General features: G+C 43.7%; 1 protein-coding gene across 3 annotated transcripts; it reads left to right on the top strand.

Annotated features, from left to right (window-relative positions):
* Positions 1-9,732: 9,732 nt before the first annotated feature.
* Positions 9,733-17,172, top strand: ZNF774 (zinc finger protein 774). Of its 3 annotated transcripts, none has more exons than XM_057719786.1 (4): positions 9,733-9,855; positions 11,551-11,673; positions 13,862-13,968; positions 14,751-17,172. In XM_057719786.1, exons 2-4 carry the CDS (start codon positions 11,570-11,572, stop codon positions 15,989-15,991), a joined length of 1,452 nt encoding a protein of 483 aa, XP_057575769.1. In that variant the 5' UTR covers positions 9,733-9,855; positions 11,551-11,569; the 3' UTR covers positions 15,992-17,172. The 3 variants fall into 3 exon arrangements, with proteins under 3 accessions (XP_057575769.1, XP_057575768.1, XP_057575770.1); XM_057719787.1 differs by lacking the exon at positions 9,733-9,855 and adding an exon at positions 11,931-11,965 and having other exon boundaries at positions 11,562-11,673; XM_057719785.1 differs by having other exon boundaries at positions 9,745-11,673.
* The last annotated feature ends 659 nt before the right edge of the window (positions 17,173-17,831 follow it).

The following is a 17,831-nucleotide window of genomic DNA, read 5'->3' as shown; positions in this document are numbered from 1 at the left end:
TGCTGATCTCTTGGAAAATTCTAGAATGCCTCTGCTACTTTTCCTCTCCTTTCACACCCTCCTCCTTTCCCTGTTCACACTGGCACATGACTCCATTCCCACAAAATTCCTCAATTCCATGCCTCAACTGACATTGAGATGGTGTCTCAGCCTGGGTTCCTTAGAAAACAGGGCCTGAGACACAGTTTATATACCAGCACTTTATGGGGGTGTGTATCCCAGGGAAACAGGGGTGAAGGGAAAAGGGAGTAAAGGAACAGAAGAGCAAATATAAGAGCATGTGTACTGCGCTGGCCACTGCTTTTGCAAGCACAGTTGCTTCCTGGGAATCACGGAACATCTGTGAGAAGCCAGGTACAGGTTCTGCATCTCTGAACATTCTGTGGGGGACACCCTACAGGGGAGGGGCAAGGAGGGGAGTAAATTGGTCGACAGGCTGCCATCTCCTACTGGTCAGAGTGTGCCCCTCATTGTGTCAACTCCTCCTCTCTTACGAGTTGAGCAGCCCTACTCCAGCAGCCACAGAGAAAGCTAGAACCCAAGACAGCAGTAACAACCTCTGTGGCCAATGTCGGCCTGCTGGGTGAGTCAGTGTACATCAATGGATTTTGAGGTGGTTCACTGAGTCTCTTACATCAGCAACAATAGGGAACCCACATGGCAGAGGACAGAAGCATAGATGCTGGTATGAGGCCTGGTATTGTTGTTTCATGCTCTCAGGTCACATGAGAAATCTGGAGCAGCCACCACAGAGCAAGTCATTGCTAGTGTTCTGGCCAGAAAGCAAGGCACGTGCGGGGCTTGTAAAGGCACATAAACTGAGGCTGGTACAGATAGGAACATTGATATATATCACTGATCCTGGGATGCATATTTATTACCTCTTAGCATCATTGAATCAAGATGCATCTTACAATTGACAGCATGTCAGAGTGTAACTGGCAGCTTTGTTCCCTTTCTTGGTACCTAAGTGGCAGGTTAGATGAAATACATTAATTTCTTTAGGCTGCTGTGTATCAACATGTCTCTTGATACCCTGGGCCAAGAAACATTCTCACAAAAGAGGCACTCCCATCCCCTATGGGAAAGACCCATAACAAGGAAGAGCAATTAGCAGCAGGATCTCAAAATTCCATCATCGATAATAAACTTTCCTTACGGTTAATATGATCATCCATTGCTTATAGGTATCAGTGCCCGAAAGTGTTTGCTAAGGTCGAGTCCAAGCTGTGAAACAAAAGTTCTTGGTGATTAACGGCTTGTGTTCATGGTGATTAACGGCTTTAATGAAGGCAGAACGCCATCCTGAAGATTAATAAATATCTCATTAGCCTTGACAAGAGAAGTGTAACAGCATGATTCCACTCTTTTTTTTTTAAACTCTGTATCTATATGAGTGTGTTTAACCAGTATGTTCCAGGTGTGTGTTTATATTAATATCCCAAATTGTGATGCTCTAAAGTATAGTCTTTAGAGCATCACTACTCAAAGTGTGGTCCTTGCACCAGCAGTATTGGACAACACGCAGGAGATTACTAGAAATGCAGAATCTCAGACCCTACTCTGGACCTGCTGAATCTGAATATATATTTAAAATGCCAGCTCTCAAGGACTTCCCTGGTGGTCCAGTGGTTAAGACTCCACGTTCCCAATGCAGGGGGCCTGGGTTCAATCCCTGGTTGGGGCACTAAGATCCCACAGGCTGCAACTAAGCCCACGTGCCACAACTAGAGAAGCCTGTGTGCCACAACTAGAGAAGCCAGTGCACCGCGGTGAAGAACCGATGTGCCGCAACGAAGACCCAGCACAGTCAAAATAAATAAATAAAAATAAATAAATAAATAATTAAAAACAAAATGCAAACTCCTACATCAACTGTTGAGTGGGTAAACAAAATATGGTGTATCTACACCACAGAATATTATTCAGCCATAGAAAGGAATGAAGTACTGATACATGCTGCGATGTGGATAAGCCTTGAAAACGTTATGCTAACTGAAGGAAGCCAGACACAAAAGGCCACAGAGTGTATAATTCCATTCATGTGAAATGTCCAGAATAGACAAATCCATAAGACAGGAAGTAGATTAGGGTTTGCTTAGGGAATGAGAGAAGGGAGGCATTGGAAGTCCCTGCTAATGGGTAAGGGGTTTGTTTTTGGGGTGATGGAAATATTTTGGAATGAGGTGCTGGTAATGGTTGCCCAACATTGTGAATATACTAAAAACCACTGAGTTGTATGCTTAAATTGTTTGAATATTATGTTACATAAATTTTATCTCCCAAAAGTTTTAAAAATGAAGCCAAATATTGCACATTGCCTGACACCTTTAAAAAAAAGTCATATATTGTTTCCTTTTGTTCCCACAGGATAGGAAAAGAAAATGCTGCTTAAATCATTACATTAGAAGGAAATGTCATCTGATACTTATTGTTCCCCAAGTAGTACAACTTAGAAATCTTTGGGATTTATTTTGGGTCATCCATATAGGTGAATGTAAAGTAAAATACCCTCCCCCACACACCATAAACAGAGTGCTGCCGTTAACATCATTGAAGGAAAAATGGTCAAAATAATAAAAGGTGTTTAAAAATGAAAAATAACAACAAAACCAAAAAGCTTGCTCCCCAGGTGATTCATATGGCTGTTCAAGTTTGAAAACATTGCTCTAAATCCCATCTCCTTGACTACAAGACCTCAGTGTCCTTCCCCACCCTCACCCGGAAAATTCTTTCTTTTTTTTCTCAGAATCCCCTGATGTGGCACTATTTTACTTGTTTTGCACATCCCATGTCCTCCTCCTCACCCCTGGCCTGTCTGTAACAGCCCTGAGTCAGAGAGCTGCTCCCCCAGGCAGCACCACCATCACCCGCGGGTTAAGAGAGGCTCGTCCTTGCTCCAGGTCTGGGTTGCATGGCTTCGCCTGTGCCCTGAAGAGCACCGCCAGTGGCAAAGGTCAAGGTCAGCCTCTGTGGAACATGGTTCTCTCTGTTTCTTGGTCTACTGTCATGGGGTGGCAGAAGAAATAAGGCAGGCACCACACTATTCCCTAAATTGTCTTCCTCTCTTCTCCTCCTCCCCAGGAAGCTTTGCATCAAAAATCTCCTCTCTCATTCTTTGAATAAAGAAGGAAAAGACGCCAGATGCCTACACACTTAAGAAATGGAGTAGGGAAATAAAGGGAGGAGTCTCCTCCCCTGAGACATCTGAACTCTAGCTTCTGTCTAGCCAAAATTTTCTCTCTCTCTCTCTCTCTCTCACACACACACACACACACACACACACACACACGATAGGCAGTAAAATATCAACAGCAGTGTTTTGGTGGGTGATAAGATTTCTCTCTTCTTTTTACTTATCTACGAGGGTGAGTCAAAAGTTATCTGCACTATGGCTGTAGAATTTAATTAACTTTTAGAAAAAACAAATACATCATTTTTCGATATAATCCCCTTGCTTTTCAATGCACTTTGTCCAATACGCTGTCAACAAGCTTTTGTATTCCCTCATTAAAAAATGTTTTAGGCTGAGCTGTGAGCCACAAACGCACTGCTGTCTTCACTTCTTCATCAGAAATGAATCTTCGTCCTCGTAGGGCTGCTTTCAGGGGACCAAACAGCTGAAAGTCCAATGGAGCAAGATCAGGAATACAGGGAGGATGCTTAACACCTCAAAATGAAGTTTTTGCAGGGTGCCAACAGTGTGGGAAGAAGTGTGCAGACGTGTACTGTCATGCAAGATCACAGTGCCCTTGGACAGCAGTCCTCTGCGTTTAATCCGTTTAGGCTTCAGTTCTTCAATAAGCATCTCTATCCACTCATACACACTTCTTCACGACAGAACACTTTCTCCATACTGAGCACGAAGTCTTCAATAAATAACAAGGTACACCCTGAGACCACAAAAAACGAATCACTGCACAATGCACTTCTTTCATGCAAATCACAAGTGGGGCATCCATTTTTGCTTGCATCGCAGTTACAGATGAACTGATGTAACACATTCACACCTGCATAGCAGTGACTGGGGAGACAGTAGCCTTGAACAGAAAGTGCTGATAAGACAGTGCGGCCAACAAAAGTTTTAATATAACTGGAGTGTGGATAATTTTTGACTCACTCTTGTATATTGCTAGTTTCTCAAATAGTTTTTCATATTACTTATGTACTCATAAAAATAAATAAAAGTGTTTTGTTAGCAGAAATAAACTCCCTGTGGTGATGGAATATGTGATTTCAACACGCATTTTTAAATAGAGAATTTCTGTCTTGCAAAAATTAGCCTCTGAGGGTCACAAAGGCCTCCTCATATGGTTCACAGTACACAGAAAAGTCCTTTATATGGGGTGTCGGGTTACCAGAGACAGGAAATGAAGTTGGTTCCCAGATCTTGGCAGGGGGTGTGGTGGGGAGGCCCTCTAGAGATCTCAGGCTTCCCTCCAAATGAGGACATGCTAAACTCCATCTTCAGTAAAGAGGGAGTTCTTAAGAGAACTACCCCATTATTATAACAATTGGTGATAATCCCTGCCTGATCCTTTTTATCACGTAGACCTAGGCATTAGAAGCTTTGTTTGAATCTCTACCAAGGAGTCGAATTGGTTCATTATCCTGGAAGCGATTCACCTTAAAAGGGCTTAAAATTTTTTTACTATTCTTAATTAATAACAAGGATAAAAGTTTCTCATTTTGTTTCTAATTTTATTCCCTTTTATGTGAGTTATCTGAACCTTTTTCACTGTGTAAGTTTACGGGTCATTCTACAATATGGCATTAACAAGTTAATATGTTCACTGAGGAATATTTAAAATACAGCTGAGCAAAAAGTATTTCTATGTTTATGCATATATACGTGTGTGTGTCTGTGTGTATGTCTATACACATGGCTGGATTTTTTTTTAATGGAAATGGTGCATTAGTGGAGAATTTAAAAATTTCGAGTGCCTGACCTTTATCATTCACACTAGCTTAGTCAAGAAAGGAATATTTACTGACTCATAAAACAAACCCAAGAAAAGTCAGGGTTATTTCTGGCCTCCGTGACCAAAGACTCAAATATTCTCAGGGCTGCCGCCTGGCTCCTGCTCTTTGCATCCCTCTCTCTGTGTTCACCTCCTTCTCTCAGACTGCAGTTCGGCTGGCAGGAAACACGGCTGCCAGTAGCCTGCGGCTTCACAGCTTCCCATTTTCACTTCCAAGAAGGAAAAGGTCTTTTTCCTTTGGTTCCAGCTTAAAAAAGTCCCAGGGAAGGTCCCTGACAGGCGGCTCAGCTTGTCATGCACACCCCTTGACAAACTGTCATGGGCAAGCTGGCCCAGCTCTGCGATTGCCTCTGTGTTGGTCAAGTGCCGCCTCTAATCTAAACCCTGTGACAGCGGCAGAGTCACGTAGTTCCCATCTGAACAACTGGGTGCGGTTTTCTAAAGAAAGATCAGGACAAATAAAACTACATACAAATGGGTTTATATTTCAATAACTGTTTTGGTGCTCATTAAAAAACTTTCATTTTTCCATGTTCTCAACATAATTTCAATGATCATAGCACTTAATGGTAGAATCATATTCTATTCTGGAATGCAAACATGACACCTGGAAGTGACCGTGAGGACAAGAGCCACACACTAAGGTTGGCAGAGCAGGAAGAGAGGACGCCTGGACCCTTGATGTCATCCCAGAGCTGCTGCACCGGTCCTACGCTACTTTTTTTTTTTTTTTTCTGGCCGCACCGCAGGGCATGCAGAACTTCCCTGACCAGGATTGAACTGGTGTTCCCTGCAGTGGAAGCATGGAATCTCAACCAGTAGACCACCAGGGAAGTCCAGCCCTATACTTCTTGATACAGGAGAAAACCCCTGATTTGGCTAAACCACAGTGGTCAAGTGCAGTTCCTTATAAATGTACTTCCAGGCAGCCATTAAAAGTAGGCCAGGAAACTTATCATCGATAAGGGGGTGAGGGGAATGATGATAGGAACCCCAGAGAGGTTGAAAGGGAAGCTGAAACAACGGAAAGTACAGCCTATTTATTTTTTTGAACTAGTAAAGGAAACTGACCCATAGAGCATCCCTGAGTCAACATGAGGCAGTTACCACAGGGTGGAAATGGCAGCTACAGCTGAATTGAGCAGAAAGAGGGTTAGAGGTAGTACCCAAGGCTCCTTTGATGCTATGTAGCATGACAGGTTCCAGAAGTCCCTAAGAGCTCCCAGGGAGGGGAATGGAAGTAGCTGAAGCTGAAGCTAGAGAACATCCCAAAGGGATACCATGTGGCCCAAAGCTTCTGGGTAGCAGCCAAAGAAGGCACCAGAGAAAACAGACCACCAGGCCTCAATGGGTCAGGAGGGGATGCGACCAGTACAGAGGCCAAAACAGAGATGTGGTGAGGTATGAGCTGCACCTCGAGTGAGCAGGAGATGGTGCAGAAGGTCAGCTGGAGAACCAAGGTCCTTTCTGCTTGCACCTAAATAACATCTTGGGAAGGAGTAAGTGGTGGGAAGACCTTTGGAGGAGACAGCTCTTAGAGGGAGTTTGAATTTCAAATTGACTAAGATTTACCCAAAAGCAGATTTTTTTTTTAAACCCAGAAGAGACTGTTAACTGCTAAGCTGAAGAACTGCCCAGGGAAAAGAATCTCCTGAGAAATCTAAGCTCAATTATAAAGACATTTAAAAAAAATTTTTTTGTACATCTGGCTCATAGTGTATGCTTTGTGACTGCCTCCCCATCCCCAGTTTCCCCTTACATGTACATCTCTACCATAAGTGTCCTTAAAGAGATAGCACAGGAGTTTGACATTATGTCATAAGGAAAATGTCCTAAAATCTGCTTTAGACCTGTGAGAGCCAGCCACAATGATTCTTGCCTCCTCGTGTTCATGTGCTTGTGTAGTCCTCTCCCACATTCTACCAGGGTTGGTCTGTGACAAAGAGCCTATGGCAGAAGGCATGGTATATCACTTCCAAGATTAGGTTAGCTTCTGTTTCTCTGTCTCTTAGATCACTCACTCTGGCAAAACCAGCTGCCGTGTTATGAGGACAGGCCTATGTGAGGAAATAGCCATATGAGTGCTCTTGGAGGCAGGTCCAGCCCTAGTCAGGCCTTCAGATAACTGTCACCCCAACTGGCATCTAAACTGTAACCTTATGAGAGACCCTCAATTAGAGACACTCAGCTAAGCTGACTCACAGAGAGTGTAAGATAATAAATGTTGTTTTAAACTACTAAGTTTGGGGGTAATTTGTTACGTAGCAATACATAATGAATATATTCCCTCTCTTAAAAATTTCAGTTATAGCACCTGCCAAAAATCTTTCTTTTCATTCTCCACGAGGTCTTTTCACAGTTTCCCTCCCCTCCCCTACTTCCTCCTCTCTGCCACACGCTTTATTTTTAATAAGAATTTTTTTATACCTTAAGTTTCGATGTATTCTTTTTTAAAAAATATTTATTTATTTAATTAATTTTTGGTTGTGTTGGGTCTTAGTTGCAGCATGCAGGCTCTTTGTTTCGGTGCAGGCTTCTCTCTAGCTGTGGTATGCGTGCTCAGTAGTTGCAGCGCACAGGCTTAGTTGCTGCTCGGCATCTGGGATCTTAGTTCCCTGACCAGGGATCAAACCTGCATCCGCTGCGTTAGAAAGCGGATTCTTAACCACTGGACCACCGGGGAAGTCCCTTTTAAATATTTATTTATTTATTTATTTTTCTCTGCCACACTTTTAACCACCTAAATCCCAACAGGTCATGTTCCTCTCTCCAACTGGCCACCTAAGGTCCATGGTCTTGTTTTCTCTATTGACTTCGCTTGTGGAGACCAAGCTTCTCTGCTCTACCACCCCTATCTCCACCTTCTCCCTACACACCTGATGTGGGTGAATAAAAGACTGGGGCAAAAGAAGCAAGCCAGAGAGAGAGAGTGAGAGCGGAGGCAGATGATAGCCATCAGCCAGATTCTGTGACTCTTCATCCATCTTCCCTCCACACTCCCTGCTGATTGATTGAAGAGCTGCAGAATCTCCCCCAATGGCAGAATACCAGAAAGGCTCCTGAGATGCCTAGACATGTCTTTGATTCTCTTGGGCCTGAACTATGTTCCAGTCACATGAGGCCTGGAAACATCTAGGTTTCCTGGACGTTCCTTGCTGTTCCCACAAAGCAAAACCAGACATTTGTTTATAGTGGACAGAATTCCCCAAGCTGATATTGTGGTTATCTTGCAGATGACTACAATTATATAGCAAATACTAACAGAGATGCCACTGGTTATATGAAAAAAAGAAGAAAAGACAAAATATTATCTCATATTTTACTGTCATTTATGGTTTCTCTCTCCTCTTGGGCTGTGAGCTTCATGAAAGCAAAGATCATGTGTGATTCCTGTGGGTAATCACAGTGCCCAGAACAGTCTTGAGTACAGAACATTCCCAGTGAATATTTGTTAGAAGAGGTACCATACGTGTTTGTTGAAGGAATGGTTGAATTAGCACCAAAGGAGTCTTCGCATTAGCCCATTGGCTGGTAACTCTAAGCTTGTTACAGCCCATCACAAAATGTACTTTCCCTTTTTTCTTTTTTTTAGAAGAGTATTTATTTATTTATTTATTTACTGGCTGCGTTGGGTCTTCATCGATGGCCGTGGGCTTCTCTAGTTGCCAGCTGGGTCTACTCTTCATTTTGGTGCGAGGGCTTCTCACTACCGTGGCTACTCCTGTTGCTGAGCATGGGCTCTAGGCACGTGGGCTTCAGTAGCTGTGGCACACGGGACTCAGTTGTTGTGGCACGTGGTCTCTAGCGCACAGGCTCAGTAGTTGTGGCCCAGGGGCTTAGTTTCTCCATGGCATGTGGGATCTTCCCCAACCAGGGATCCAGCAGTGTCCCCTGAATTGGCAGGCAGATTCTTAACCACTGCACCAGCAGAGAAGTTCCTCCTTTTTTTAACTGCAGTGAATTGACAGAGTAGACAGGCATGTTCTTTTCATTGTAAGGAAAGTCTTTTATTATTTTTTAGGTAACCCCCCCCCCCACCCCCGCAAAGTGTACAGTGGCTCTCACTTAAGATCCAGGAGTCTCCACAGTTTGGAACCCAATACACATTTCCTAGAATACGTGACACCCTCGCAGGCCTCTGGGTATACTGGAAAGGAGATATGACTGAGAACTGTGCTAATATTACAGAAGGAAGCAGAACGTCTGTTCTCCATTAGGGCTTTGTTATTTCCAGTCTGAGTTGGCCTGGAACTTGGCCGCTGTAGACACCATTCAGGCTCTGGCCGCCCCGGGGTAAGGCGGGGGACCGGGCAGAGGAGGCTGCACCGCAGGGTCGTAGCGCTGAGCTGCTCGGCGCTCTGGAAGGGCTACGTGCCAGAGCGCCGGAGATGCCAAGGCTGCTCTGCGCTAGTCTGGTGAGGCCCGGAGGTTCGCATCTGCAGACCCCTCTCTGGGTGTACAGTCTTTGGATCCCCTTCTCAGCTCCGAAGAGGCGGTTCCAGCGGTCGGGTAGCTCGGGAACTGGGTTTAGTACTGGTCACCGCTCGGAACTGGGTGTCCCAGGACTACCAGTCCTTAGAGGTCTTGCTCAGGACTACATTTCCCAAAAGGCTTCGCGGTGATTGAAAGCTCCCTCAGCCTATGGATGGGGAAGATTTCTTGTCCTAGAAATTGAGAAGCCAATGGCAAGAGGAGGAGGGCGGTGTTTTCCGGCTGCTGACTGTCTCGCTCAGATTCCCACCTGTGTCCCCACAGCCCTGTCACGAATCCCAGTCGGGTTCTGGGCGGGACCGCCACGGTGTTGCGGGCCGGGTGCGGCTCGGCGGTGGAGGACTCTCACTTCGTGTTCCATCCCGGGCCGGACCCCGGGGCGGTGAGTGATCTGGAGTAGACTACGGCTGCAGCCCGGGCGCTGCTGAGGGGCGTGGATGGGGCTCGCCCGCCACCCCGTCGTTGTCCCTGACGGGTCCCCGCGCTCGCCTTTTGGATCCCGCGGGTCTTGCTGAGGAGTGGGGAGAGGGAGCTGCGGTTTTCTCTGCCGGCGTCGGGATAGCTCATCCTCTTAATCAATGTTTTTGTTCCTCGGAGGTGGTCCTCTGGTACCAGTTTAGCCTTGCGACCCTCTGACCGCTGCACTCAGATTAGGGCCTGCAGCACCGCGAGGGAGGAGAATGGGTGTCAGCCCTACCCGTGCGGTCATGTTCCTATTAATAAACCCAGTGAACAAACTAGTGCTTCTTACAATGGCACTTAGTCACAGCACCTCCGCGCTCTAGGGCTTTTGAGGTCACCCGTACAGGAGGCAGGAGACTGGGTGGGAAACAGAGTTTCTCTAGCCGTGGCTAAGAACTCTCCATCCCGCTCTCTCCTGCAGGTGGGCCCTGCTGTTGGGTTTTTTTATGGGTGTAGAAATAAAATGTATGCTCGAAACTCATTACAGCTTTCACTTCCTAATGATATTACTTTTGTTTGCTAAGGTTTTAAACCAGAGAGATGAAAGGTCTTCCCACGGTTTTTAGGTTCTTAAAAACCCAACACTTTATAAGTGACCAATAGCAATGTGTGTAAATGCATTAATGTTTCCATGAAAAGTGTTTGTGTGTATGCTAGTAGCACCCAGGTGCTCTGATTGGTGAGACAAAAGATGTGAAAGAATAAAACTTCCTCACCCCAATCTGATGCAGAGTTCTTTGTAGCAGGTTCAGGTTGCTGGCTGTATTTGTTTCTGTTGGAAACTCTTTAAGTGGGAAAACAAACAAACAAAACTAACATTATCTTATATTTCTTTGTGACTCCTAATGCCTTAAAACATATTAAGTACTGAGTAAATTACTGATTCATCCAGTAACCTGAGCATCTCCCCCCAAATAATTTTTTCATGATAGTAATGTTAATTTTATGAATGTGTTAATGATTGTTTTCAGCCCCTCCAGCTGTTTTGTGCTTCTCTGCATTGAATTTCACTTAATTTTATAGCTTGTCTATGTTGTTTCTTTAAATCCATGTCTTTTAAAGTCCCACTTCTGACTGCATTAAACCTTGAAATAGAATGATACCTGGGGCAGTTCCCTTTGGGCTTCTGCATAATTTGTCCCTTGAAGTTGACACTAAATCTACAAGCCAGGAAACGTCAGCTGTTCTCATAACTAATATGAGTCTAATTAAGTCCACAATGTCCTACCTAGCTGAGAAAAATGTAGTTGGAGAGAATCCAAAGCTTTCCAGAAATCAGGTCATACCTGCATACTCTCTCCTCTATTCATCTTGTCCATCGTGGACAATTTGTTCCTCAAAAAGTTAATGTCTCCAAAAGACTGAGGGGTCTGCAGATGTGTTTGGGAGGCCCAGGCCTCATTTTGTGAAGAGAAATTTGGCCAAAGGCAAGATTAAAATAAAACAGAATAAGAAGAGCATACCTTCTGTGGTTGACAGCACTTACCTCCGAGCTGTCTGGTCAGGGGGGTTTTGTTTGGGTATGCTGATGGCCGTAGTGGCTGTCTTTTGGTTTTGAGATAATGGTGAGACTATCTAGAGAGCCCTTGATGCATACTGAGGTCTCTTGCTTTAGGAACTGATGACCCTCAACGATGTGGCTGGGGACTTCAGGGACGAGTGGGTTACCTGGACACTGCTTAAAGAGTCCTCTTCAGGAATACCACCCAGCACAGTTAGAAGAATGGGCTCTCAAGGGGTAAGGATGCTTCTCTCGTTTATCTTAGATATTTTGAGAGGGTGCAGATCTGAGTGGTCTCTAGGGATGTTGGTCTTTTAGAGCTCCAGATCTCATTGAGAGTAATTGTCACCTCCTGGCAGAAAAAGAATGACTCCCATTTTTATGGTACTTAATAGTTTGCAGATTTCTTTGATATTATTTATATTTATTTAAGATATCTTATTGATATCTCACTGTAACTCTTTGATGTATGTATTTTCATCCCCCTTTTCCAGCTCAGGACCCTGAGACTCAAAGTTCAGTGGCAGAGGTGAGAGTCCAACCCAGGTCTTTGTGGAAAAGTGGGAGCTCTCCCCATGATTTTTTTCTTGTCACTTAAAGAACAAAAAACAAACAAAAAAAACCCCTCCGGTGTTCTTTCTAAAATACCATGACAGGACTTCCATGGCAGTTCAGTGGTTAAGCCTCTGTGCTCCCATTGCAGGGGGCATGGGTTCAATCCCTGGTCAGGGAACTAAGATCCCACACACCACGTGGTGCGGCCAAAAAAAAAAGAGGAAAAAAAAGTGAAAAAAAAAATCATGGCAACCCCTTCTCCCTGCTTTACTTCATAACTATTACACAAGTAATATAGACTCATTAAAGAAAAACACAAGCAAAATGAAAACAAAAGTCATCCATCCCACTACTGAAGAGTTGTGATCCTTTCAGCCATTTTCCTAAGCATATATACAATTAAAAAAAAACAAGAGAAAAAAATTGGGATCATAGTGAATATTCAGTTGTGCATCTTTCTTATACATTGTATTGTGAATATATTTTGACAACAATAAATATCTCTGTACATTACTTAAAATAACAGCTTAGTATTTTGTCGTATGGAACACAGTAATTACATTAAATTGAACCACAAATGTGACCATTTTTTGACCACTTTTTACCTATAAAGTGACAATTTAATATGGTTCGATCAAATGTAATTATTTCTTCATTGAGGGACATTTAGGTCATTTCAAATTTTCACCAATATTGTGATGATGATCTCTTAGCTATTGTCTTTTTAAGTCTTGTTTACTGAAGTGTAATTAGTTGCTAATTAGCTAATATATCTTTTGCACAACTTCCTTCCTCCCTTCCGTCCTCCCTCCCTTCCGTGGTCCCTCCCTTCCTCTCTCTCTTTTCTTTCTTTCTTTCTCTTTCCTTCTTTCTTTCTTCCAGAATTAGAATTGCTGGGTTTGAGAATAGATACATTTCTAAGGTATTTGGTATTTTTGCCAAATGCCTTCTAAAAAGACTGAATCAACTTATTTATTCTTGTTAGCATTATGTGAAAGTGTCCATTACTTCATATTCTGTCTATCACAGTGGGTATCATAATCTAAGAGTCTGGGTGAAATAATAGTGATAGCTAACATTTATTGAAGACAATCACTTGATCCTGATGACAACTCTGTAAGGTGGGTTTTATCATTATCTCTAATTTATAGATGAAGACACTGAGACACAGAGAGGTTAAGTAACTTTCCTGAGGTCACACAGCTAGTAAGAGGCAGAGTTAGGATTCAAATTCAGGCAATATGACTCTTGAGTTTGCACTCTTTACCCCTACACTATATTGCCTAAGTGCATCATTGTTTTAATTTGAATTTCTTTGGTTAATGGTTAGGTTAAAAGTTTTTCACATATTTATAGGCTGCTTATATTTTTTTTCTTTTGTGAATTGCCTATTCATGTTCTTTGTCCATTTTGGGGGATTTTGTTTGTTTGTTCTCTTACAAGTGTTTGTCTTTTTCTCATGGCTGTACTGACTGCCTCCTGGGAAAATTTAAAAACCAAACATTAGAGTTATAGTTAACTTCCTTAATTGTTTCTAAGGGTGAGGTCATGGTGGCTTTGTTTTGATAAAATTATCTCTCCACATGGGTTTAGCCTTGTGCCTTGAGAGATGAGTTATTGTGCTTATTCTAGATTTTCTATCACCCAAGTCTGTTTTTTTTTTTTTTTTTGGAAGGAAAAAGCTTTTTCTCAGCCTCTTGGAGACATCACCCCATTTTATGACTTCATCATGGCTGCCCTTTTAATGAGACTAAACACACATTAGTTTCCTGGAGTGTTCTCCTCTACCTAGGGAAGAAGTGGGGCTAGCATTTTGCTCAGGCCTTGTGTGATGGCTCAGATTAACATCCTGTGTTCACCTTCCTTATAGGATTTCTCGACCAAGTGCAATCTCCCAGCTAGAGCAGGAAGAAGAGCCATGGGTCCTATCACTCCAAAATTTTGAGGCGAGGAAGATCCTGAGGGAAAGTCACACAGGTAATATGTGTTACCCGATGGGGGGAAATCTAGCATTTCAGCCCGTGTTTAGATGAGGAATTTGAAATGCTGCCCTAGACTTTGTTCTTACTATTTGAAGTTTATTTATTTTTAATTAATTTATTTTATTTTATTTTGTTGGTTTTGTTGGGGCTTCGTTGCTGCATGCGGGCTTTCTCTAGTTGTGGTGAGTGCAGGCTACTCCTCGTTGCAGTGTGCGGGCTTCTCACTGCAGTGGCTTCTCTTGTTGTGGAGCACAGGCTCTAGGCACTCAGGCTCCGTAGTTGTGGCGTACGGGGTTAGCTGCTCCGCGGTGTGTAGGATCTTCCTGGACCAGGGATCAAACCCATACCCCCTGCATTAGTAGGTGGATTCTTAACCACTGGACCACCAGGGAAGGCCCCATTAGAAATTTAAATTTGACTTCCTGGGCAATCAGTCATTGACCAAATAAAGTCTTCATTTTAAGTAAACATTTCACTTTTGTCTAGACTCTAACATCTTTGAAAGCAGTTACCCAATTTTGACAATGTGTGGTATACTCTTGATATCAAGTTCCCCTCAAGATTCATCTGACCATCTTAAAATAAAAAGGGCTTAGAAATTCGTGTTTTCTGTAAGCTCAATGATCTTCAATAAACTTTTCACAACTGAAAATGAGAGTAGTCAAATTAAATGTGGTCTGTTGCAAAAAACACTAATTTTAATCTTTCTTGCTTCTTTCTGATGATCTTTCGTGATAAATAATAACTTATTCTTTGTTACTTCTGTTAATTTTTCAGACTTTAAGAATCAGGTGGTAAAACTCGATCAGAACATTTCTGAAACAGCAAAACAACGTGGAACATCCTCAGAAAAGGCCAATAAAGATATTTCTCATACTCCCTGTTGGGGAGGAAACTGGGAGAGGGGTCTTGAATTAGAAGGGCAGCATGGAACCCTTCCAGGAGAGGGCCAGCAGGAGCACTTTTCACAGGAGAAGGAATTAAACAAGCTCCTGGAAGGATATATAGGAGAGAAGCCAGTGTGTGCAGAATGTGGAAAAAGCTTTAACCAGAGTTCTTATCTCATAAGACACCTAAGAACCCATACTGGCGAGAGGCCTTATAAATGCATGGAGTGTGGGAAAGGCTTCAAACAGAGTTCCGACCTTGTCACCCACCGCAGAACACACACAGGAGAGAAACCCTACCAATGCCATGGATGTGAGAAAAAATTCAGTGACAGCTCAACCCTCATCAAACATCAGAGAACCCACACAGGTGAGAGACCCCATGAGTGCCCAGAGTGTGGGAAGACTTTTGGACGGAAGCCACACCTCATAATGCACCAAAGAACCCACACAGGAGAGAAGCCCTACACGTGCCTCGAATGTCATAAAAGCTTTAGTCGCAGCTCAAATTTCATCACCCACCAGAGGACCCACACAGGAGTGAAGCCTTACAGGTGTAATGACTGTGGGGAGAGTTTCAGTCAGAGCTCGGATTTGATTAAGCACCAGCGAACCCACACGGGAGAACGGCCCTTTCAGTGCCCGGAGTGTGGGAAGGGCTTTAGAGACAGTTCCCATTTCGTGGCTCACATGAGCACTCACTCAGGAGAAAGGCCGTTCAGTTGTCCTCACTGCCAGAAAAGCTTCAGTCAGAGCTCACATCTGGTCACGCACCAGAGGACACACACAGGTGAGAGACCTTTTACGTGCGACAGCTGCGGGAAAGGATTTGCCGACAGCTCTGCCCTCATCAAGCACCAGCGGATCCACACAGGAGAAAGACCCTATAAATGTGGCGAGTGTGGGAAGAGCTTCAATCAGAGCTCCCACTTCATTACCCATCAACGCATCCACTTAGGAGACAGACCCTATCGCTGTCCTGAATGTGGCAAAACCTTCAATCAGCGTTCCCATTTTCTCACACACCAGAGAACACATACAGGAGAAAAACCATTTCACTGCAGTAAATGTGACAAGAGCTTCCGACAGAAAGCACATCTTTTATGCCATCAGAACACCCATTTGATCTAGGAAATAGTCTTTAATGGTTCTTCCCCTTCCTTCCAAATTTCCATTGCTATTATCTTTAAGTGCTCCAAATAGAGAAGGCCTGAACCTGAGCGTCGGCGGCTCAAGTCGGACCCTGATCTGTTCTCTTTTTTCTGTGCTTTAATGACAAGGATAAACCTATAGGGTCCAAGTGATGTTCTCAACACAAAAGGCATCCCTTCAGCCGTTTTGACTGACTCTTAGACAGCAGAATGTGAGTCTAATGCTTGATGCCTGGTTACTAAAAGAGAAGTGAGATAAATGTAGTCACATTATCATCATTAACGATTAATATTTGAGATCTTATACAAAGCCCTTAATATGATGCCTGGCCCTTAAAAGACACTCAGTATAGGGTTGGTTGCTTTCATCAGCCTTATTACTCGATGAGGAATTTATTCGTGCAGTCCCACAAGCCCAGAACTTGCAAGAAATTGGACTGGAACTAGAAGATTTGGGGTGTGAACACATAGATTGAATAAAACAAAACACTCTCCTCATCCAGTGCTATGCAGGCATTAGTCACCAGATGTCTCACTGCCATGACAAGACAATTATCATAGAGGCTGTCTGCGGTCTTGTGACTTAGAGGCTGGAAGAGTGTCAGAAACTCTTGGTACAGCAGTGTATGAGGTAATCACCCTGGAGGTTTGCCGCAGTCTGAGGCATAGAAAATCTCCTGTGATGAATAAGCCAGAGGAACCTGGAAGAGGACTGTAAAGTTGCTGAGAGTGTTAAATGATATTACAGGGGTCCTTCCTGCCATTTAGCTGAAGGAGATAACCCTTGTTCTGTAATTTGCTGGGTCACTGGCCCTTTAGTTTTAAGTTAGTTTCAAATCTCTGATCCTTTCAGGGTCATTCATTTCATGCACTGGTGTAGTCCTCTACGTAGCTGAAGAAATTGAGGGACGGCCATGTATTGGAAGGAACACTGACCTTGTTGAGAAGGGGAGGCGTTCTTTGAGTCTTGGCCCCTTGACACCTGATTTGGCCAAACTTTCCCCTTCTCTCAGGCCCTGCCTTACCTACCTCACAAGGTTGTTGTGAGGCTCTAATACACATACAGGTACATGCACACACACACACACCCCGCACTTTGTTGTTAAACTATAAAGTGTAATATCTCTAAAGTTTAATGTGACAGTATTGTTGCTAATGTCTTTAAAAATTTATTTAAATATTTTATTTATTGGCTGTGTTGGGTCTTCATTGCTGAGTGGGGGCTGCTCTGTTGTGGTGCAAAATCTTCTCATTGTGGTGGCTTCTCTTGTTGCAGAGCATGGCTTCAGTAGTTGCAGCACAGGGGCTCAGTAGTTGTGGCACACAGGCTTTGTTGCTCTTTGGCATGTGGGATCTTCCCAGACCAGGGCTCAAACCCATGTGCCCTGCATTGGCAGGTGGATTCTTAACTGCTGCACCACCAGGGAAGTCCATTGTTGCTAATGTCTTTTTTCCAGGTGTCCCATTTTCTCTCATATGGAGGATTTCTTTTTTTACTATTGAAAACCTAAGGCCTTCAAATGCTAAATGACTCATTATGGCTCACATAAGTAACTAACAGAAGAGCCAGAGTCTTGTCTGCAAGTCTCCTCTTCCACAACATGGAACAGACCAGCTCTGGGATTTGTTAGAGTGTCTCTGAGACATCACAGGACAGAAGGACCTGTATTGTATCCATCAAACCACTCTGAATTTGGAAATGATGGAGGGATGTAGCCTAAGTTCCCAAGAGCTTTATAGTGTCCTGTGCTGGGGTCCTTGATCCTTAGGACAGATGTAAGGGGTTAAGGAGGGAGATGGGTGTTGAACACTCGAGAGGA

This window comes from Hippopotamus amphibius, chromosome 2, assembly GCF_030028045.1.
Source record: "Hippopotamus amphibius kiboko isolate mHipAmp2 chromosome 2, mHipAmp2.hap2, whole genome shotgun sequence".
NCBI lineage: Eukaryota > Metazoa > Chordata > Mammalia > Artiodactyla > Hippopotamidae > Hippopotamus > Hippopotamus amphibius.
This window is presented reverse-complemented; position numbering and strand designations above follow the sequence as displayed.

Bases quoted from the DNA above. Each gene is read 5' to 3' on its own strand.
- ZNF774 (XM_057719786.1), top strand. From the start codon at position 11,570: ATGTGGCTGGGGACTTCAGGGACGAGTGGGTTACCTGGACACTGCTTA. The intron at 11,674-13,861 runs GTAAGGATGCTT...CCTTCCTTATAG, and splicing joins GAAGAATGGGCTCTCAAGGG to GATTTCTCGACCAAGTGCAA. The intron at 13,969-14,750 runs GTAATATGTGTT...TTAATTTTTCAG, and splicing joins CCTGAGGGAAAGTCACACAG to ACTTTAAGAATCAGGTGGTA.